The 24,553-nt window shown below is 40.7% G+C and overlaps 1 protein-coding gene across 2 annotated transcripts in view; it reads right to left on the bottom strand.

Moving 5' to 3' along the window:
- The window catches only part of lrba (LPS-responsive vesicle trafficking, beach and anchor containing), a 681,010-nt gene that overhangs the window by 49,762 nt on the left and 606,695 nt on the right, over positions 1–24,553 (bottom strand). The window contains exons 49-51 of one of the 2 annotated variants that reach the window (XM_078405961.1): positions 22,952–23,144; positions 22,301–22,363; positions 21,544–21,699 (exon numbers count right to left, since the gene is read on the bottom strand). In XM_078405961.1, the coding sequence (XP_078262087.1) occupies positions 21,544–21,699; positions 22,301–22,363; positions 22,952–23,144 (412 nt within the window). The remainder of the gene's footprint in view (positions 1–21,543; positions 21,700–22,300; positions 22,364–22,951; positions 23,145–24,553) is intronic. The other variant, XM_078405966.1, reaches the window with a different exon arrangement.

Raw genomic sequence — 24,553 nt, 5'->3', positions numbered from 1 at the left:
ATGTATTATCACGCAGCTAATAGAGGAAACTTAGATTGCCTGGGAATAGAGAACATGCTGTTTTGAATGAGTGACAGGTGAACATGATTTGAATTCAGAAACAAACAAATGCTTGTTACACTGTTTTGGGAACACTGGTTTTTCAATAAAATATATTGAATGGAATAACAAACCAAAAAGATAAATTGCAGATTGACTGATAAACTGCAAACCTTATGTGCTAGTTGCCATTGAAATATAGTTAGTCATATATTTGTGACTAACAGACCCCAGGAACATTAATTTCTAGATTATGCAGGGATCCCCTTTGGAAAAATCATGGCCGTGAGCACAAAATCTTACCTAAAATATTAGATTTACTTAATTGGCTGAGGGCTTTATCTTTGCTTTTGTTGCCTCATCAAAGATAATTTTGTTAGAGGGTGCAGTCAACAAAAGCTCACAGAATGACACATTTATGTCAGACTGCTCAGAACCTTTAGACACCTGATTAAATTCCATTTAATCTCCTCTATTCCAAAGAAAACCAATCCAGCCTGTCAAGTTGTCAAGTAGAGTTTATTGGCATGTGTACAAGTACAGTGAGATATGGGTACAAGAAATATTTTGGTTGCAACAGCATCACAGGCACATAAACAGACAAACACACCAGAACATAAATTATTCATATTTTACCCGTTAAAAAAAAAAAAAAAGTCAGGAAAAAGGAAAAAGACTGCACAAAAAAGTCATTCGTTTGAAAAAGACACAAAGTGCTGGAGTAACTCAACGGGTCAGACAGCATCTTTGGAGAATGTGGATACACTGAAGGGTTCTGACCTGAAACATTGCCCACCCATGTTCTCCAGAGATGCTGCTTGACCCATGTAATTACTCCAGCATTTTGTATCTTTTTTTGGAAACCACAAAACTGCATTTCTCATGTCTTCTTCATTTGTGCAAAACAGTTAGGAAAAATAAACAAATCCATGGTAGTGCAAGAAATGATGTAATGTTCCATTGTGGAGGTAGGATTACAATTGTGCAGGTAGGCACTGCAGATGCTGGTTTAAACCACAGATAGCTGGAGTAACTCCACTCCAATTGTGGAGTGGAAAGTGGCAGACATGCTGAGCCTGGTGATCTTTGCACAAGTTCATATAGACTGGGAGGTGTGTAATTTGTTGGAGCCTGGTAGATTGCCTGGAATGAAGACAGGGTCAGCAGGAATGGAAATATTGTTAGGCTGGTTGAGACTGGTTAGAAAATAGGTGCAGGAGCAGGCCATTCGGCCCTTCAAGCCGATTCAATATGATCATGGCTGATCATCTAAAATCCGTACCCCATTCCGGCTTTTTCCCCCATGTCCCTTGATTCCCTTAGCACTAAGAGCTAAAACTAACTCTCTCTTGTACACATCCAGTGAATTGGCTTCCACTCTCTTCTGTGGCAGAGAATTCCACAAATTCACAATTCTCTAGGTAAAAATGTTTTTCCTTATCTCAGTCCTAAATGACCTACCCCTTATTCTTAAACTGTGACCCCTGGTTCTGGACTCCCCCAACATCGGGGAAAAAAATCCTGCATCTACCCTGTCTATTCCTCTAAGAATTTTATTTGTTTCTATAAGATCCCCCCTCATCTTTCTAAATTGCAGCGAATACAAGCTCAGTCTACCCATTCTTTCATCATATGTCAGACCTGCCAACCCGGGAATTAACCTGGTGCACCTACGCTGCACTTCCTTAATAGCAATAATGTCCTTCCTCAAAATAGGAGACCAAAATTGCAAAGGTTGCAAAGGAAGAGAAAAAATAATCAGGATCGGAAGAAAATGGAGGCAGGCTTGCAGGGTGTGGAAATCAAAGAGTTAGGTTGGTGCTCGGTGTGGAGATAAGATTCACAAAGGAACATCCAATGACCATGTAAGCCAAGTTCTCGCGCAAGAAGTGTCACCTGGGGAATGACATCATTCCATGCACCTGACTTGAAATTAACATCAGAGGCTTGTGAGTGACTGATGACAGGAAATGCCTGGCTGCATTTTCCCAGTGATGTAGAAAGGTCAGTATTGGTTTTCTTTCTGGAAGAAGATTAATTTTCAGGTATATTATGCTGGAAAATAGCATAATGCAATTATGCTTTCAGGTCTCCAAATTTTCGCTTTTACTCGTCCCCAATTCATGTAGCGATACAGTTCCATAATGGCTAGCAGTCTTCTAGTGCTTCATCTAAATGACAGTACATCATGTATACTGCTCATATGGAATGTTAGCAGGCAGTTTAGCCAACCAAGGTCCCAACAAATACATCTTCCAGGAGTCATCATTGGATAGAAACCAGAAATAGGGACTTTGGCTGATTTGAACAAGCAATTAATTCAAAAAAACTTCCTGTGCCTTCACAGAACAGAAAAGGAGCAGATGGCCAGTCTTTGTTGCAGAATTGAAAGAGTTGACTGAAAGTTTAGTTGCAGTGTTTTTTTTAAAGCTTTTAAATGGAGGAGATATGTAAAGTGGAAGAGAAAATTCCAAAGTGTAATGCATGGTGGTTGAATGCTACACTGCTGCAGTGAACGGATGAACAATAAATTAGTCAGAGAACTGTTGCACGCAGAAAGGTATATGGTACTGGAAAAATGTCATTGCGAAGTGAGAATTACAATTGGGCATACTCACGAGTTCACGTATGCAAGTGCTGGTCCAAAATACCAACTACTTCAGTTATTAATCTTTTTATTAGTCACTTACACATTTAAGACCTCTAAGGGCAGCACAGTGGCACAGCTAACAAAGCCGCTGCCTCACAGTACAGGTTCAATCCTGACCTCAGGGTCTGTGTTGATTTTGCAGCTCTCCCTGTGACGTCATGCGTATCCTTCGCATGCTCTGATTTCCGCCTAAATCTCAAATACGTGCATGTTGGTCGGTTACATGGCCACTGCATATTTCCCCCTAGTATATAGGTGATAGATAGAATTTCAGGAAAATTGATGAGGAAAATGAGTAGAAGAAAAAAATAGCATGAACGTAGGATTAAAGTAAATGGGTGTTCGATGGTCAGTTTGGACTTGGCATCCGATTGACAAATGCAGGAAAAAGAGGCACAGATTTACCCAAAATAATTTTCTTTTGTAAAATGATCTTGGGCGGCACGGTGGCGCAGCGGTAGAGTTGCTGCCTTACAGCGAATGCAGCGCCGGAGACTCAGGTTCGATCCTGACTATGGGCGCCGTCTGTATGGAGTTTGTACGTTCTCCCCGTGACCTGCACGGGTTTTCTCCGAGATCGTCGGTTTCCTCCCACACTCCAAACAAAGACGTACAGGTATGTAGGTTAATTGGCTGGGCAAATGTAAAAATTGTCCCTAGTGCGTGTAGGATAGTGTTAATGTGCGGGGATCGCTGGGCGGCGTGGACCCGGTGGGCCGAAGGGCCTGTTTCCATGCTGTATCTCTAAATCTAAATCTAAAATCTAAATCTTGAATGAAAACCAAAACAACATGTGGAAATAACTTCCCAAATATTATTTTCTCCAGCAGGGCACCACATATAAATCTAAAAGTTGAATAATTCACAAAAAGGTCTTCTATTCTCCATAATATTACACATTTCTAATCGGAATCAATTAATTGTGTGGTGCCACAGTCTACCCATGGTAAAATGAACAGAACTGAATCTCTCGATGTTTCCTGGATCTTACGCGTGGATGGGAATAGATTATGCACAAACTTACGTCTGACTCAGCATTCTCTTCCTGAGAACATTGTTGCAAAAGACCCACTCATTCTGAACAATATTTTTCCTACATCAATTATTTACATACACTGACAATTGCTACTTTCTTTTAAGGATTACAGTGATTAAATCAGCTGTTGTTCTTTTGTTGATGGAGGAACAAGAAACAGGTTACCAAGGACAGAGCAATTATTTAGCCACTTATCTGTAGTTTCATTAAAAATTTAATGAAAAGCAACCATTTCTGGACTTTAAAGTAACTAGAAAACAGCACATCAATAAACTTTGGAATATCGTACAATTTAATTGTTTCTTTGTTCAATATTTTGCTTTTGAAGAGTCACTAATATCAGAGTCTGGTGTGGACAGTTTCTTGGTGTGCGCTTATCTGACGCATACGAAGAAAATGTGCATTCCAGCCATATAGCTATTGAAGTAAAAAATTTACTCATAAAATGTTTTCAAATAGGAATATAGAGAAAGAATCCAGCTGAAAATAAGGAAATCAGTGAAATTCTGGAGGGATGGGAGGCAGAATCAGGACCAGATAATTCAACGCACTAAAGAGCTTCTTTGAACTCGTCGCCTTGGACGTCCCTTCCCAAGATTTTTAAGCAAAGGGCAATCCTCAATACTACCAGATTTCAGTCTAGCAAATCAAATCACAACTCAAACTTCCACTGGTTTCCAATTTTTTCCTTTGATTTTCCTTGTAAAAATTGATTTTAGGCCCTTTATACACATTCACAGCTGCATTCATGATGTACACCCTTTATATAATCACTGCTCAAATACTCTGACCTGCATGGTGGCGCAGCAGTAGAGTTGCTGCCTTACAGTGCTTACAGTACCAGAGATCAAGTTTCGATTCCGACTACGCATGCTGTCTGTACGAAGTTTGTACGTTCTGCCTGTGACCGCATGGGTTCTCTCCGAGATCTTCGGATTCCTCCCACACTCCAAATACGTAAAGGTTTGTAGGTTAATTGGCTTGGTATAAATGTAAATTTCCCTAGTGTGTGTAGGATAGTGATAATGTGCAGGGATCGCTGGTCAGCGCAGACTCGGTTTTTCCGCACTGTATCTCTGAACTAAACTAAACTAATACATTTGTGATAATGATCTAGATATTCAGATACAATGATGTCAGATCCCTATGATCACTCCCTAGAAGCAAGAAATCAAAAAAACGTGCACATCTGGTGACGCTATTCTAGCACAGCTAGCAGTACATACCAGAGAAAGCCCACCTACACCAAGTTCCTTTACCATTGGGTACATCAAATGATTTTGTCAACTCAACGATCCAAGCATTGCCAAGATGTGTTTTCCTAATTAAAATTCCTATATTGTGCCATTATTGGTAGGTTATTATATACAATAACACTTCTTGTTGAATGTCTTCTGAGGAAAATGGTTAAACCACATTTTAGCAATGTGGTAAAATCTTCCACACATCATGCTCTGGTAATGTAGACCAATCTCTCTTCACATTGCTACATAATGGGCTAAATCAAGCTTCAATTGCCTGGAATTAATGTAAAGGGCACAGATCAAGCTGACCTCTGTATCCAGGGAGTGTTGGAAGTGGTGTAGCACGTAGCGATTACACCTCAGGCAGTGTGCTGCTGAGGCCCTGCTCTAGAATGTCGGACAATCTACACTAGAAAGCAAAGTTGGGAGTGAAGTTTTGACTTTTGTCAAGGTCAGGATTGTAATTCAACAGTTATTAAAATTGCTGCAAATAATTAAAAAATGAAAAATAAAATTATTGAAATATTGAAAGAATCAAGCCATTAAAATGAAGTAAATGAGTTTATTGAGAAAGTAAATTACCCAAATTAAACCAGGGAACTCCAATTCAAATGAAAGAGAAATCTAATTGTAAGACAAGTCTGGAGAGGTGGATTTCCAAGCAGTGCAAGAGGCCTACTCTTAATACATGAGTTTAGTGATGAGTGATGACTATGAAACTGCTGGGTTATGGTTCAAAAAGCTTTTCTGGAAAAACAAAGCGTGGATGTTGCCTATGTTTAATTCTAGAGTCAAGGTGATGTTGTGCCTTTTATAATTATCCTCAAAATGGCCGAGTAGACTATTTACACCAAATAACACAATAAATCGACAGACACCATCGATTTAGGCACAGACATAGTACAACCTATTTAACCAACCTTTAAAGTTCTCCCCACAGACATCTGGGGATGTGTACTTAAACAGGCTGGCATTATAATTCTCATAAAATCATTTCTTTCAAAAGCAGCTCTGCAGTAGAAAGTCAGGAGAAAACATGTGGTTAGGGTGCTCAACATTAATTGCAAGGACACATGAAGTTATAAATGGGCATGGACACCTCCTGATGATTATCATCTACCAGCATGTCAATTGATGATTCAGTTATCAAGTTAAGCATCACTTGTAAGCAGCATGCATGACAGGGGCACAGATCACTGGGAGATGGAAATGGCCATCATCAGGAGCTGGCCAAGCCAGACATGTCTAAAAGGGCACAGCAATGAAAATTCATCCGCAACAGATTTTGAGGGAACCAACACAAGGGGATACATCTACTTGACTTAATTCTCACCAATTTATAAGTTACAAATGAATCTAATTAAATTTGAATTATTGGCAATTGCATGGGCTCTGTGGAGACTTTAATACTGAGTGCATCCTCTATTGTGTTGTGTCTCACTATCTCTGAGTTAAATAAAATAGGATGTCTTCAGAAAAAGCCTGGGAGTTTTAAAGGAAACATGCAATTACGTGGGCCATCAGCATCAGTTGAAGTGCATTCTGTTGCAAAACATAACATGTTAGAAAGCATCTTGCACACTCCACCATTACTATCAAATCTGGGGCAAGAAGAAGTGTAGAGGCAACAAGAAGTGTAGAGGTGCATGCCAGAGGAAGCAGCAGATGTGACTCCGGATCAAACTGGATTAAAATCAGACTATCAGAGACAAACTTAGGTAAGTGATCAGAAAACAGCAATCGAGGATGGGGATGAAAATGTAAGCAACAGGATGAGGTTCCGTTAATATTGCCACCTCATTTAGAGCAGAGTGCAGAATATGACTGGAAAGACAAAATTGTTTGGCACTAAAGACATTGAGAGTGGATAATCTATCTTAACTTCCCTTGAGACATCTCAAAAGAAAAATCTGGTTCATTAGCAATTCATTGATATTAAAAAATGGCAGAAGGCAATGAACGGAGCATAGTTTATGGATCCCAACATAATTTGGCTGCGGGACTGATGATATGCTCCAGAAATAGTCATGTCTCTGTCCAAGCTGTTCCAGCTGCAACACTGGCATTCACCCGATATCTACCTGACAAAATGAAACATTTTCTTGGTTAATTCCTGCCCAGAAAAAGACAGTTAAATCCAAACCATCCGTCGACCCATCGACTCTCACTCACCAGTAAAGCGATGGAAAATGCTGTGTTCCATGAGCGATTCCCATACATTACTTGCTCACAGATATGGATTTTAGGTTTTATCAGGACAATGTGGCTGCAGAATTCATTATAGTCGTGGTTCAAAAGAGCAGAATTCCAGAGATAAGTTGAGAGTGGCTGCTTTTTATATCACCCCAATATTTGCATCAATCGTACCAAACAAAATTGAAGACAATTGGAATTGTGGATAAACTCAGGAAGACAATTGTTTCAAGAGCATTAACTCCAGCATATTAGTGCAGTTTCTTGGTGTCAACTGTCTTGAACTGCTCAAATAATGATCTTCTCGCCATCAAAATACTATCAAAGTGTCTCCTGTCCCACCAGATGCCCAAATACCCTTGACCTCAGCTACACAATCAAAGCCGCCTATCGCTCCATCCTCCACTTGCCCTTTGTAAAGTCTGACCTCCTGGCTGTGCTCCTTGCTTAAAAACAGAAGCCAAGTGTGAGGATGCGTTACAGAAAGTCGTACATTGCTGATCTAAGGAAACAGATGAGCTCATAATGAACTGCTCCAAATCGCTGGACTGGTACATATTCAAGGACTCAGAGGCCAACCTAAATGTGTATGCCACTATTCTTGCAGACTCCTTCAGTAAATATGTAGACAACTACATGCCTAGAGGTTTATAGTGTTAACCAATCAGAAACTATGGATGAACCACAAGTTTGCCTCCCTAGTGAGGTCCAAGTTTTGACCTCTACAGGAAATCTATGTAAAGTTATCAGGGATGCCAGGAGACAATTCAAGACCAAGTTAAAGTCCCAGAATAAACATACAGATACCCATCGGCCAGGCGAGGTTTGCACGCTATGTTTTCCACATGATGTTTTCCACAGCTGTGGAACTCTCCCCAGTTTCAATCTGAGCCTGAAACTGGGGAGAGTTCCATAGCTGTGGAAAACATCCTGCGTGGTACCGGTTACCAAAGACGCCGCACCCGAAGGAACTCAACAGCTACAGGCCGGTAGCACTGACATCACACCTGATGAAGACACTGGAGCGTCTGGTCCTCGCCCATCTCCGCCCCCTGGTGAGACCATCAATGGATCCGCTGCAGTTCGCCTACCAGACTCACATCGGGGTGGAGGACGCCATCATCTACCTATGGAACAAAGCTCTTTCACACCTGGAGAAGCCGGATAGCACTGCGAGAATCATGTTCTTTGATTTCTCCAGTGCATTCAACACCATCCACCCGGGGCTTCTAGGGGGGCAAGCTGGAGCGCACAGGAGTGGATCACCACCTCACTTCCTGGATTCTGGACTACCTCACCAACCGACCACAGTATGTGAGGACAAAGGACCTGGTCTCGGACAGGGTGGTCTGCAGCACTGGGGTTCCGCAGGGAACAGTGCTAGCGCCATTCTTGTTCACCCTGTACACTGCGGACTTCAGGCACAGCTCTGCAGACTCCTATCTACAGAAGTTCTCTGACGACTCTGCCATCGTCGGCCTCATCACGGGCGACGAGGACAGGGCGTACAGAGAACTGATCAAGGAGTTTGTGGACTGGTGCCAGCGGAACTGCCTCCGGATCAATGCGGGGAAAACCAGGGAGATGGTGGTAGATTTCCGCAGGCGCAGCCAGGCCCCCCCCCCCCGACACCGGTGAACATCCAGGGAATGGACATCCAGAGGGTGGACTCTTATAAGTACCTGAATGTCTACCTCAACAATAAACTGGACTGAAAACACAGATGCGCTATACAGAAAGGGCCAGAGCAGACTTTATCTGTTAAGGAGACTCAGGTCCTTTGGAGTGCAGGGGGCACTCCTAAGGACCTTCTACAACACGGTGGTTGCATCGGCCATTTTCTATGGAGTGGTCTGCTGGAGCAGCAGCATCTCAGCGGCGGAAGGGAAGAGACTCGACAAGCTGGTCAGGAAGGCCAGCTCTGTCCTGGGTTGCCCCCTCGACAGTGCAGGTGGTGGGAGAGAGGAGGATGATGGCAAAGCTAACATCGCTGCTGGACAACGACTCCCACCCCATGCAGGACACTGCACTGAGTAGCTCCTTCAGTGACAGACTCCTTCACTCCAAGTGCGTGAAGGAGAGATATAGGAGGTCCTTCCGTCCCGCTGCTGTGAGACTGCACAACCAGCACTGCTCCCAGCAGACCAGTCAACAATAACAGCTAAGAACACACAGAAAACTGATGACAATTTATGTATCTTCTATATTTAGAATGAATGATCTCTTGCTCTCTTGCTATCCACTTTGTTGCTGTAACACTGTAAATTTCCCGGGTGTGGGACGAATAAAGGAATATATTATTATTATAATGAGCTACTAAGTCAACGACCAGCTGCATTGACACTATGGCTGAGAAAGAACACCACTGCCTATACTACCTTTGTAGACAAAGAAAATTATGTACTTCTCAAACGACTCATACCAACTTCTACAAATGCACCATAGAAAACACGCCATCTTGCAAATTTTCTGTCAAGATAGAAAAAATTGCAGAGGTATGAATGCAGCCCAGTCCATCCTGCAAACTAGTCTCTCCTCCATTTACACTTTACTCTGCCTTAGGAAAGCAGCCAACAAAATAAAGGACCACTCACACCCTGAATATTCTCTCTTCTCCTCTCTCCCGTTGGGCAGAAAATACAAAAGCTTGAAAGCTCAAGTTACCAGATTCAAGAATGGTTTCTTTGTCCCTCTGTTATTAGACTCTTGAATGGACCTCTCATAATCTAAGAATGAATTATCGATCTTCCAATCTACCCCACTGTGGCCGCTACAATTAATTTTAATCTACGCTTTATCTGTAGCTATTATCACAACATTCTGCACTCTATCTATTTTCTTTTTGGAACTACCTGATGTACTCCTCTATAGTGTGATTGGCCTGGTTAGCACGCAAAACAGTTATTCACTGTATATCAGTACATGTGAAAATAATAAATCAATACTGATACCAATAGAATGGCCTCCCTTAAAAGTCCATTGTGTTCCTCATGGATGCTTTGTCAAAATCATGAACCTTTTACTTAACAGCCGCAAGTATCTCTACTGCGAGGACTGCTGTGGTCTCACAAAGTAGTTTACCCCTCGCTGTTAAAGGTAAAGCTTGCCAATTTTTGCTCCTACTGTGCACATAAACTTCAAAAAAATGAAGGGGATAAGAAATTCATTATTCTGAAACCTGGGAAATAACTAAAATAACCTACCAAATGTACAAGACCATAAAATGAATGAATTCTAATGGGTTTTTTAAATGAAAACTCCTGCCTAATAATCCATTATAACAGCAAATTCTTGCTTCCAGGTTAAAGTTTTGGACAAGGTATTTTGATAAAAGCACAATTATATAATTTAGTTTATCTTCTTTGCTCTAATATGTTCAAACTTGCCTTCAAGGCTAAAGCCATTGTCTCAAGAGCCCAGCTTCTGACTGTCAGCAAAACCACCTCCAAGACAAAGTTAAAAGCCACATCTGTGCATTCTGAATGCGTGCACCTCATAGAATTTCCCAGTGCTTAATCTTGGATGCATGCTCTGTGCCTCCTCTTATTCTATGACAACTTGAGATTTTCTACTTTTTGTAAAAGACAAACAAACTGCAGATGAATTCTCAAAACTTTATTTCAAATGAGACTCATGTTCAAAGTATTAACAATCATTGCTTTTCTATTTTGAATTGTTTACTGACACACATGATTAAGAGCACCTGTAGTTTCTTTGTTTTCATTTAACGAACAAAACTCGAAACAGCTGAAACTCATCACAGAAAAGGTATGGACTTCAACAACATCCCAGCTGTCGTGCTGAAGACATGTAATCTTGAACTTGCTGTACCCCGTCAAGCTGTTTCAGTACAACTATAACTCCCAATAGCCAGCAATGTGGAAAATTGCTCTGTTCTGTCTTGAGCGCAGAAAGCAGCTCAAATCCAGTCTGGTCAATTCCTCCTCTATCAGTAGCAGAAGAATCATCATTGGTAGTGACACCATCTCAGTGATCTTCCATTTAGATTTTGCAAACACACCTTGTCTCCAGACTTCATAGCTTGGTCCAAACACGAGAGCAGATTTCCAGAGAGGCACATCAGTCTTTGATAACAAGCAAAAGTAAACAAGTGCACATGAAGGAACCCAAACCGGTTTCAACAGGGGTGCAAGGCAACCTCCTTCAGGAGTGGGAATTATATCTGAAAAGTGGCTGCAACTGTTGAAAGCTCCAGAATGCTGCAAGAGTTCCTTTGGGAAATGTTCTCGAGCCAACTATCTTCAGCTGGATCAAAAATAACCTCAATCATAAAGTTAGAAGTTGGATGCTTACTGGCAATTGCAGTATTCTGTCACATTCACAGTTCCTCAGATAATGAAACAGTCCAAGCTTGTATTCAGTCAAGACATGGACAAAAGCAAGGCTAGGGATAATTAACTGGCAAATGCAATACTGCTACTTGGCTACTTGGTATGTAGGTTAATTTGACTGGGTATGTAGTGTGTGTAGGATAGTGTTAATGTGCGGGGATCGCTGGGCGGCGCGGACTTGGTGGGCCGAAAAGGCCTGTTTCCGCGCTGTATATATATGATATGATATGATATATGACACAACATTGAAACATTGAGTGGCATTTCCAGTGTCAAGATAACATTCAGCATCCTGAGGATTACCATCAAACAAAACTCAATGACTCCTGGAATGAATTACAAGGCGACAAAGAGAAAGATTCGGATTTGCCAGACTTGCCACCAACTACCAGACATGTTAGGTTATGCAGGAAAACTACGTGTACCTGGGAGTGACTGTATCCATCAGATCGAGCAAAGCAGAAGAATGGAAACTATAGGCCGGATAGCTTACCATCAGTGGTTGGTAAGATTTTAGGGTCCATTATAAAGGATGTGGTTTCTGAGTACTTAGAAGCTCATGATAAAATAGGCCGAAGTCCTATGAAGGGGAGATCTTGCCGGATGAACCTGTGGAATTCATTGAGGAAGCAAATAGCTGGATAGACAGAGGAGAATCAGTGGATGTTGTTTACCTTGATTTTCAGAAGGCCTTTGATAAGGTGAGGCTGCTAAAGAAGATGAGAGCTCATGGTATCAGAGGGAAGATACTAGCATGGATAACAGGTTGGCTGGAGAAGGCAAAGAGTGGCAATAGAGGGGTATTTTTCTGGTTAGCTGCCAGTAACTAGCGGAGTTCCACAGGGGTCGGTGCTGGGGCTGCTACTTTCCACCTTGTATATTAATGATTTGGATGAGGTAATTAAAGGCTTTGTGGCTAAGTTTGCAGATGATATGAAGATAGGTGGAGGGGCAGGTAGTGTAGAGAAAGCAGGGGCTCTGCAGAAGGACTTGGACAGGTTGGGAGAGTGGGCAAAGAAGTGGCAGATGGAATATAGTGCAGCAAAGTGTGGAGTCATGCATTTTGGTAGTAGGAATAATGGTGCCGACTATTTTCTAAATGGGGAGAAAATTCAGAAATCGGAGGTGCAAATGGACTTGAGAGTGCTTGTGCAGGATTCCCAAAGAGTTAATTTGCAAGTCGAATCGGTAGAAAGGAAAGCAAATGCAATGCTAGCATTTATTTAGAGAGGACTAGAATATTAAAACAGGGATGTAATGCTGAGACTTTATAAGGCACTGTTCAAACCACATTTGGAGTATTGTGAGCAGTTCTGGGCCCCATATGGGCCCTTCTGGGAAGGATGTGCAGGCAGGCATTGGAGAGGGTTCAAAGGAGGTTTATGAGAATAATCCCAGGAATAATTGGGTTGACATATGATGAGCGTTTGATGCACTGGGCCTGCATTCACTGGAGTTTCGAAGGATGAGGGGGGACCTTTTTTAAACTTACCGAATAGTGAAAGGCCTGGGTGGAGTGGATATGGAGAGGATGTTTCTACTAGTGGGAGAGTCTAGGACCAGTGGCCATAGCCTCAGAATAAAAGGAAGTACCTTTAGAAAGGAGATGTGGAGGAATGTCTTTAGTCAGAAGGTGGTGAATCTGTAGAATTCATTGCCACAAAAGGCAGTGGAGGCCATGTCAATGGGTATTTAGGGCAGAGATTGATACGTAGTTTCTTGATCAATAGGGGTGTCAGGGGTTATGGGGGGATAAGGCAGAAGAATAAGATTGAGACGGAAAGATGAATCAGCCATGATTGAATGGCAGAGTAGACATGATGGGCCGAATGGCCTAATTCTGCTCCTATAACTTATGACATACAAGGTTATTCTTTAATCATCATTGAATCAAAATCCTGGATTTTTTTATTGAATGGCATTTTGGAAGCATTCTCAAGATAAGGTATGACCAACATCAACCCCTCAGCAGAATTGTGAATGGAAAATAACTGCTGGGCACATCAGCAATGCTCATCTGCCGAGAATGAAAATAACATTCCAGTTCTGCTTCTCCATTACCTCTGTCTCATCAACTTGTACCTAGTGAACACAGTTGGCGAACCCAACCTTTTTCTTTCCCGTGGCAATGAATTCTTATTTTACTGGTTTTCAAGCATTAATTGGAAAAGCAGCAAATTGATTTTAAGCAATCATTAACAATTTTTAAATAATTTCTTTCTCAGAGTATAATGTGCATCTGCAGTAAGGGTACAGGATTAAAAAAATTGGCGTACACGGCACAATTAATGTAATGTGCAATATTCCATCGTGCATATTAGATTTATAGAGAGCAAGATCAAATTCAGAGCAAGGCTGAGAGGAAGTTTGTGGGGGAATTTAGGGGCATTGGTGAGATCAGTGGGTGTTGTGGAGAGTTCCAAAGGACCAGGAACATATCAGGAGGGAACTATGGTGATCACAAACGATAGTAAGATCAAAAAGAATCCCACCTCAAAAAAGACCAATACTTCAGCCACCCTAGCAATGATTCTTGAACAATGGGTCTTAATCACACTATAGAAGACTGCTGCATCATTAAAGGACTCATCCAAAGGCGTTGAAAGGTGTCCAAGATGTTGTTCTTACATAATCTTCCCATTTACTTTCCCTACCATCAATGATCTCCTTCTCAACACCTTATCCAGACTTTTGTTCAGCCCCATTGTAATCTCACATAAAAACAACATGCAAGTGAAACATATGACTGGGCAATAAAAGAATCTCCAAACTATCTTATCATGTTCCATCCAGAGTACCTCTGCCATGATGTTAATTGTTGAAAGGGCAGTACAAAATTGCTTCAATTCCTAAATAGAAAATATATCAAGCAACCTGCAACTACTCTTTGGAAATTCCAGTCAAATAGCAGTAAATTGTACAAATATTCTCGTGAGAAAATTGAAACAAGCCAGAGTCAACTGAAGTGCTTAGTATGTGGTCCAGCTCTTCTACAGCTGTCCCTAATCTGCTCCCCTTGGTGGAGTTCAGACCTTTGTAGATTATCACAATTCATATTTCTTGAGTTCTAACCAGCCCACAATCTGGTCAATTGTTCTTTATCCATTTTCTTTAGAATAACTAGTTAAAAACAGCACGGCTTTTAAAAAATAAGCACGTCTTGATCAGTTAATTGATGCACACCTGATTGTAGTTAACTGATTGAACTATTGGGTGAAGAAAGTATGTATATTTTGTTCTACTTGTTTAATAATGGGCCATTGTTCGAGTACTTCCCTGTAAACTGTAATTGCGCAAACTTTGGAACCAATCTCTATGTAAAATGCATTTGAGGAAAACACCATTAATATTGTTCTTTGGACTTAATTCTCTGGCCTGCTATAAATTATCTTGCTTGCAGAAATGAATTGGGGAGCAGCATTCTGGTTCTCGATTTTGCTAAACATAATGCTGTAAAGTGCACAATATTTGTTGTTAGATTTGTCCTCAATTTTATCTTTTTGTAGCTTTGAAGAAATTAACAAGCAAAAATCCCCCAAAGTGGCAACATATCTTCTTTTCAGCATCTTTTTTTCTATCCGTTAATAATGTTCCACAGCCCCTATTTTTAAAGGGTTAATTTAACTTGCTGAACTTGAGTCATTATCTGAGGTTGACAACAGACAATATGCAGTAATTATCTATTGTGAAGCCATTCAGATGTTCCAACGGTATGTAATGCACAACTAGAATTATAAAGCTAACAGTTTGGCAAATCAAAACGAATCATTAGAACCCATCTGGCTGGCTGTGTAACATTGAAATGCTTTGGGCTAAACTGGAGATAAATGCTGTGGCTGGCATTTTAATATCACCAGAGTGAAACGGCACCATTTGAATTATTCGGAATAATTAATTACAAGGTGTCATGCTCACTAGTCACAGTGGATCATTTACGTCAGATACTTAAAGAAAACTATCAATGCAATTTACCTTTACTTTAGATACTTAAAGAAAAATAACAGTGTCCAATATCCTGGCGGGAACCAATATCCTGGCGGGGAGATTTGCTAAAATAACTGCGGAGACTTTAAACTAGTACGGTTGGGGGGAGGGACTCAAACACAGATAGCTAATAGGCAGTGTGTGAGGCAGGAGGCAGAAAAGGGAAACACTCAGACCCAATATGTAGGAGAGAAAGAAGGGAAAAGAAATAAACTGAGAATAAGAAATGATGGGTCCCTTAAATGTGTATATTTTAATGCTAGGAGCATTGTAAGAAAGGTGGATGAGCTTAGAGCCTGGATTGACATCTGGAAGTATGATGTTGTGGCGATCAGTGAAACGTGGTTGCAGGAGGGTTGCGATTGGCAAATAAATATTCCAAGATTTCATTGTTTCAGATGTGATAGAATCGGAGGGGCAAGAGGTGGGGGGTGTTGCATTGCTTGTCAGGGAGGATATCACAGCAGTGCTTTGGCAGGACAGACTAGAAGGCTCGATTAAGGAGGCTGTTTGGGTGGAACTCAGAAATGAGAAAGGTTTAGCAACACTTATAGGGGTGTATTATAGACCGCCAAATAGGGAACGAGAATTGGAAGAGCAAATATGTAAGGAGATAGCAGATATTAGTAGTAAGCACAGAGTGGTGATTGTGGGTGATTTCAATTTTCTGTATATAGACTGGGAATCACATTCTGTTAAAGGGCTGGATGGTTTGGAGTTTGTAAAATGTGTGCAGGATAGTTTTTTGCAGCAATACGTAGAGGTGCCTACCAGAGAAGGGGCAGTGTTGGACCTCCTGTTAGGAAATGAGATGGGTCAGGTGACGGAGGTATGTGTTGAGGAGCACTTTGGGTCTAGTGATCATAATGCCATTAGTTTCAATATCATTATGGAGAAGGTCAAATCTGGACCAAGGGTTGAGATTTTGGATTGGAGAAAGGCTAATTTTGAGGAGATGAGAAAGGATTTAAAAGGAGTGAAATGGAAATTGTTGTTTTATGAAAAGGATATAATAGAGAAATGGAGGATATTTAAAGGTGAAATTTTGAGAGTACAGAGTCTTTATGTCCCTGTTCGGTGGAAAGGAAAGAATAATAATTTGAAAGAGCCGTGGTTTTCCAGGGAAATTGGACACTTGGTTCGGAAAAAGAGGGAGATATACAATAAATATAAGCGGCAGGGAGTAAATGAGGTTTTTGAGGAATATAAAGAATGTAAAAGGAATCTTAAAAAGGAAATTAGAAAAGCGAAAAAAAGATATGAGGCTGCTTTGGCAAGTAATGTAAAAGTAAACCCCAAGGGGTTCTACAGATATGTCAATAGCAAAAGGATAGTGAGGGATAAAATTGGTCCATTAGAGAGTCAGAGTGGACAGCTATGTGCTGAGCCGGAAGAAATGGGGGAGATATTAAACAATTTCTTTTCTTCGGTATTTACCGAGGAGAAGGATATTGAATTATGTGAGGTAAGCGAAACAAGTAGAGTAGTGATGGAAATTAGGAGGATTAAAGAAGAGGAGGTACGGACACTTTTGAAGAATATAAAAGTGGATAAGTCTCCAGGTCCTGATAGGATATTCCCTAGGACATTGAGGGAAGTTAGTGCAGAAATAGCAGGGGCTATGACGGAAATATTTCAAACGTCATTAGAAACAGGGATGGTGCCGGAAGATTGGCGCAATGCGCATGTTGTGCCTTTGTTTAAAAAAGGTTCTAAAAGTAAACCTAGCAATTATAGACCTATTAGTTTGACGTCTGTGGTGGGAAAATTAATGGAAAAGATACTTAGGGACAATATATATAATTATTTGGATAATCAAGGCCTGATTAGAAACAGTCAACATGGATTTGTGCCTGGAAGGTCATGTTTGACTAATTTTCTTGAATTTTTTGAAGAGGTTACCAGGGAAATTGATAAGGGCAAGGCTGTGGATGTTGTCTATATGGACTTCAGTAAGGCATTTGACAAGGTTCCACATGGAAGGTTGATTAAGAAGGTTAAATCGTTGGGTATTAATAGTGAGGTTGCAAGATGGATTCAACAATGGCTGAATGGGAGATACCAGAGGGTAATGGTTGACAATTGTATGTCAGGTTGGAGGCCAGTGTCTAGTGGAGTGCCCCAAGGATCTGTGTTGGGTCCACTGTTGTTTGTCATTTACATTAATGATCTGGATGATGGTGTGGCAAATTGGATTAGTAAATATGCAGATGATACTAAGATAGGTGGAGTAGTTGATAGTGAGGTAGATTTTCAAAGTCTACAGAGAGACTTGGGCCTTTTGGAAGGGTGGGCTGAAAGATGGCAGATGGAGTTTAATGCTGATAAGTGTGAGGTGCTGCATTTTGGTAGGACAAATCAAAATAGGACGTACAGGGTAAATGGTAGGAATTGAGGAATGCAGTGGAACAGAGGGATCTGGGAATAACTGTGCATTGTTCCCTGAAGGTGGAATCTCATGTGGATAGGGTGGTGAAGAAGGCGTTTGGTATGCTTGCCTTTATAAATCAGAGCATCGAGTATAGAAGTTGGGATGTAATGTTGAAATTGTACAGGGCATTGGTGAGGCCGAATCTGGAGTATGGTGTGCAGTTCTGGTCGCCAAATTATAGGAAGGATGTCGACAAAATGGAGAGGGTACAGAGGAGATTTACTAGAATGTTGCCTGGGTTTCAGCACTTAGGCTACAGAGAGAGGTTGAATAGGTTGGGTCTTTATTCTTTGGAGCGTAGAAGGTTGAGGGGGGACTTGATAGAGGTTTTTAAAATTTTGAGAGGGACGGACAGAGTTGACGTGGGTAGGCTTTTCCCTTTGAGAGTGGGGAAGATTCCAACAAGGGGACATAGATTCAGAATTGAGGGACAAAGGTTTAGGGGTAACATGAGGGGGAACTTCTTTACTCAGAGGGTTGTGGCTGTATGGAATGGGCTTCCGGTGGAAGTGGTGGAGGCTGGCTCGATTTTATTATTTAAGAGTAAATTGGATAGGTATATGGATAGGAGGGGATTGGAGGGTTATGGTCTGAGTGCAGGTAGATGAGACTAGGTCAGGGAGAATGGTCGGCGTGGACTGGTAGGGCCGGACAGGCCTGTTTCCATGCTGTAGTTGTTATATGTTATATATATGTTATATGTTATATATAGTGTCATAAGGTTAAAAGGAATAGGAGTAGGCCATTTGACCCATCAGGTCTATTCTGCCATTCAATCATGGCTGATCTACAGTGCCCTCCATAATGTTTGTGACAAAGACCCATCATTTATTTATTTGCCTCTGTACTCCACAATTTAAGATTTGTAATAGAAAAAATCACATGTGGTTAAAGTGCACATTGTCAGATTTTAATAAAGGCCATTTTTATACATTTTGGTTTCAGTAACAGCGATAACAGTAAAATAAGAACCTTTTGAAGGATTAATGTTTCTTGTAGAATCACAGAAAATGTAGGACTTCTGGTTGGTCTTAATCCATCCAGTTCCAGAAAGAGCTACCTACCTTAATCCCACTTTCCATCATAGGCTCAATAGCCCTGCAGTAATAACTCTTCACGTACATATCTACATGCTACGCAAATATGATGAGGGATTCCTTCTTCATTTCCCTATCAGGTGTAGGTTCCATGCCCCTCCAACCCTCTACATGAAATAAAATTCATTATCATCTCTCCGTGCCCTCTAGTTTGGGGCCCCCCTGCTAGAGGAAATCAGTCCTTCCTATTTATTCTGTACAGGTTCCTCATGATTTTAGACACTCAGGTCTCCCCTCAGCCTCCTCTACTCTCAAGAAAATAAACTTACCTTATCCATTTCTTACAATAGACAATAGGTGCAGGAGTAGGCCATTCAGCCCTTCGAGCCAGCACCGCCATTCAATGTGATCATGGCTGATCATTCTCAATCAGTACCCCGTTCCTGCTTTCTCCCCATACCCCCTGACTCCTCTATCCTTAAGAGCTCTATCTAGCTCTCTCTTGAATGTATTCAGAGAATTGGCCTCCACTGCCCTCTGAGGCAGAGAATTCCACAGATTCACAACTCTCTGACTAAAAAAGTTTTTCCTCATCTCTGTTCTAAATGGCCTACCCCTTATTCTTAAACTGTGGCCCCTGGTTCTGGACTCCCCCAACATTGGGAACATGTTTCCTGCCTCTAACATGTCCAACCCCTTAATAATCTTATACGTTTCGATAAGATCCCCTCTCATCCTTCTAAACTCCAGTGTATACAAACCTAGTCGCTCCAGTCTTTCAACATATGACAGTCCCGCCATTCCGGGAATTAACCTAGTAAACCTACGCTGCACGCCCTCCATGGCAAGAATATCCTTCCTCAAATTTGGAGACCAAAACTGCACACAGTACTCCAGGTGCGGTCTCACTAGGGCCCTGTACAACTGCAGAAGGACCTCTTTGCTCCTATACTCAACTCCTCTTGTTATGAAGGCCAACATTCCATTGGCTTTCTTCACTGCCTGCTGTACCTGCATGCTTCCTTTCAGTGACTGATGCACTAAGACACCCAGATCACGTTGTACGTCCCCTTTTCCTAACTTAACACCATTCAAATAATAATCTGCCTTCCTATTCTTACCACCAAAGTGGATAACCTCACACTTATCTACATTAAACTGCATCTGCCATGCATCCGCCCACTCACACAACCTGTCCAAGTCACCCTGCAACCTCATAGCATCTTCCTCACAGTTCACACTGCCACCTAGCTTTGTATCATCGGCAAATTTGCTAATGGTACTTTTAATCCCTTCATCCAAGTCATTGATGTATATTGTAAATAGCTGCGGTCCCAACACCGAGCCTTGCGGTACCCCACTAGTCACTGCCTGCCATTCTGAAAGGGAACCATTTATCCCCACTCTTTGCTTTCTGTCTGTCAACCAACTTTCTATCCATGTCAGTACCCTACCTCCAATACCATGTGCTCTAATTTTGCCCACCAATCTCATATGTGGGACCTTGTCGAAGGCTTTCTGAAAGTCGAGGTACACCACATCCACCGGCTCTCCCCTGTCAATTTTCCTAGTTACATCCTCAAAAAATTCCAGTAGATTAGTCAAGCACGATTTCCCCTTCGTAAATCCATGCTGACTCAGAACGATCCTGTTACTGCGATCCAAATGCTCCGCAATTTCGTCTTTTATAATTGACTCCAGCATCTTCCCCACCATAACTACTATTTTCCAGTGCTGGAAACATCTTCATAAATATCCTCTGCACTTCCATCAGTGGAAGATGTTTCCTGTAATGTTATTTTGAGGCCGAACCGGTGTTATAAATCGTCCAACTCTCCTGCTTTTAGTTTAGTCTAGTTTATTGTAAAAAAAAATGTGTACTGAGGTACAGTGAAAAGCTTTTGTTGCCTGCTATCCAGTCAGCGGAAAGACAATACATGATTACTATCAAGCCATTTACAGTGTATAGATAGATACATGATAAGGGAACAACGTTTAGTGCAAGGTAAACCCAGCAAAGTCCAGTCAAGGATAGTCCGAGGGTTTATCCGAAGGTTTATTCTATGCCATGACTAATAAAAGAACACATCCTGTATGTTTTCTTATTCACCTTACCAACCTATCCTATTGTCTTTTGAGTACGAGCAGAGATCCTCAAAGGATCATTGGAAAAGACCACATTCAAAAATTTGGAAATAATCATCTCAGAAACAATAAACCATTGGCATTCTTCGAATCAGACGGAGTAGTTAATAGTTTAAAATGCAAGGAAATGTTTGAGAAGATTCATTATTACCAATTAAGTCAAACAGTAAAAGGTTAAAGTAGTGATGGTTAAAATGTGTACATTAAACATTTTATAATAGATCCAGGACTGAATAAAGTGCAATTTTTTGAATTAACATAAAGAGCTGTATGTAGGGTTAATTCAAGTTCATAAAAAAGATACTTGCTTTCTTTGTAAAGAAAAAGAGCAGATGGTGTAATACTAAAAAGAAGAAAAAATTAGACTGACCCCTGTGATTACCCGTAGCCTATGTCTGGTTCAGTGAATGTGCAGAGGAAAATGGCAATTACCTGTGTCGGTGGAGTAGACACGGAAACTCTTATCCCAGAAGCCACAAACCAGGATGAAGCGGTTATCGGCGGTGATCACAAAGCACTGGGAATTGACTTGAATGCTTTGATCCAAGAGGTCAGTAATTTGCCTTCTGTGCATGCCAGTGTTATTAGCTAAAAATAAACAAGAGAAAACAGCATTAGTATTCTATCAGCAACACAGAAATATAGGTTATAACTTGTGCTTGAAAATGTTATATTACTGTAATTTAGACTTCTGAACAGCAGGCTCATAAAGCCAAGATCTGATCTCCTTAATGATGAAATCTTGGCATCGGTTCAATATTTTTCACCACTCAATGCAATAAAGAACTCTGTTGTTATTATGAAAATTTCCCCTGCAATGGAGGCACTACATTACGGGGGCACCAATTTATCATAACCCAGCTCATTCACACTCATCAACAAGTCCAAGTGATGAAACGATCCAATATTATCCTGACAGTGCTTCATGCGCACTCTCAATCGCACATTATTACAGCATCCATATTAATTTTCACTGACACAGGTTCTATCCCTGTACAAATTAGGCAAACCAACGAGGGAGAGTTGATGAAATACCAGTGAATCCACAGCTCATTGCATTCCAATTTGCATGCAAATGGTTTATCAAGCAAATTCCATTCCCAACCACCATGAGTGAAAAACAACAGTAATCTCCACTTCAGTCCACCACACAGGATGTAATGAATTGCAGAAAGGAAAGCTGACAGACCTATCAGAGGATCGATTTCAACTGGCAGCTGGTATGGTTGTTCTTGCATAGATCCATGAAGGCCTAAAATTGTAAATAAATAAGTAAATTAGATGCTGAAAGAGCTGCTCTGTGAAAAAAAATGTTATGCCTTCATACCTAAGCTTTGCATAAATGTGTTTTAGTGAATATTAGTTAGCAATTTTGGATTTGCATTCTTCACCAGATTATTTGATCCCAGCAATGAAAATCTTACCATTGAATCAAAAATATACATTGAATCTTTTCATTAGTTTTTGAAGAGGTTAAGAATTATTTTGGATTTCTTCTGATCCAAGCAGTATCATTTGTTTTGTTTCATTCAGCAAACCTCATATGGTTTCCAGCCCAATTTTTTTTGTCTATTCACTGCTATCACTGCAGAGAATATTTGACAAATAATATATTTATACTAGGCCAAAATTTAGATTTAAAAAGTAATTTAGAGCACGTGAAATTAAAAAACCTACATTGTTCTAACATCATCATCATGTCACCTTTTTTAAGATGCTTAAATAATAAACAAAATATTCAGTTTAATCATTGCAGATGTTACAGCATAGCTGTCTTTTGACATGTCAACACACATAGGACGTTAAATCTAGCTGTTGTCACGAACATCTCCACACTCACCAGTAACATTATGCCACTTGTTCACAGCAAACAGCCTGCTAGCAGTCACTGTAATAATGGCTGGTACAGCCAGGCCCGGCTGAGTGTTGGCAGCAACATGGGTGACCGGGGAGTTAGATGGGAACTTAAGTACCATGATGACATCTTGCTGCATCTGGTCTGTGAACATCAGAGGAGTCTGCAGGAGGAGATACTGTTCAGTGGCAAAATCCCAAATCAAATACAAATCAAAATAGAAAAAGTGACGGGGGAAGAGGAGGAAGAAAAAGAGGAAAAAAATGACAAAGAGGAAGAAATAGGTTAGCAGCAGAAAAAAAGAGCATAGGTACGCTAACTGAGGATAACATCCCTTGCAAATGCTCTGATAAGAAGTTCTGAGCATCATTAAACACATTGCTCTCATGAGAAAAGAGCTTTAATTATTTTAAATAAAGAAACCTTATTTAGTCCAGTACTGCGTTGCCATAATATAAAAGCAGAACCATGTGGGTGAAAAGAATAGGATATTTGTCTTGTGGGGAAAAAAAATTCAGACAAAGAAAAAACAAATAGAGATCAGTGTAAATGCATGAACTTTAATTGAAAAGAAAAATAAATAAAGGATTTCTATTTGTCAATTTGAAATATTTTAAGCTTTTCTGCTTGAAATTACAATGTCTTATATAAATACATTAATGCACTTCATACAAAAACTACAACTAGAAAATAGCCAGCAAAGACAAAAAAACAGCAACCAGAATTCAACCAGATGTCGTCATGAAACAAAGCAAGAAATATTGCACTGCAGCCCGTACTTTAATTGTTCAAGCAGCAATTCGATTTTTGGAGCATAAAGAAAGGTGCAAAAATAATAAGGTGGATAATAAGCTTCAGTGACACCCTTCTGTGAGAGTGGCTAAAAGCCAATCAATATTATGAGTTAATCCTCCCCAGACACTCATTCAATTAAAGGTGTCAGTAATGCCTCATCTGATGTAGCCTCAATTAAATCCAACTATCTGATCCAGTGAAAGCACTTGGGGATAGGGCAACAGAAATCTCAGCAGACAAATATGTATTGTGCATTTGTCTGCTAATTACTACACCTGGCATAAATTACCACTGATGCACTTTGCACAGCATGACACAACCTTATTTTCTAAAATCTGTGCCTCATTTTGAAGGCTAATTTGCTTGGTGAAACTAAATTAATTTTTATTAGGTGACTTAACGGGTGGGGGTGGGAAGGGAGGAAGGCACTCAATCTTTAAAAGACATTTTTGTTAAAATCTTTTATATAACAGGCTGCCCCAGTCATTTCCAGGCTGATTGGAAAGACTATTTTTTTTGCAGTTTAATGTTGTCACATTGTATGTTGCTGGACGTGAAGGAACACAACGACATACATTTTGATGCTTGAATCCATATCGCTGCTAGGATGCCTGTATTATACATCTAAGATTTTACAACATAGGCTAATGCACGAAGAGATCTTTAATCCAAGCACTGCATGCACAGGGCAATGTTCAGTGCCCAATCTCTCCATTTTGCCCCCAAAGGATCAAGAAAAAAAGGGAAGGAATTGCCTGGGCTATGATGATATAGTTAATTTTATTATTTTTC

This window comes from Rhinoraja longicauda, chromosome 1 (genome assembly GCF_053455715.1).
Source record: "Rhinoraja longicauda isolate Sanriku21f chromosome 1, sRhiLon1.1, whole genome shotgun sequence".
Classification (NCBI taxonomy): domain Eukaryota; kingdom Metazoa; phylum Chordata; class Chondrichthyes; order Rajiformes; family Arhynchobatidae; genus Rhinoraja; species Rhinoraja longicauda.
The sequence above is the reverse complement of the archived record's forward strand: the minus strand, read 5'-3'. Positions and strand labels throughout refer to the sequence as shown.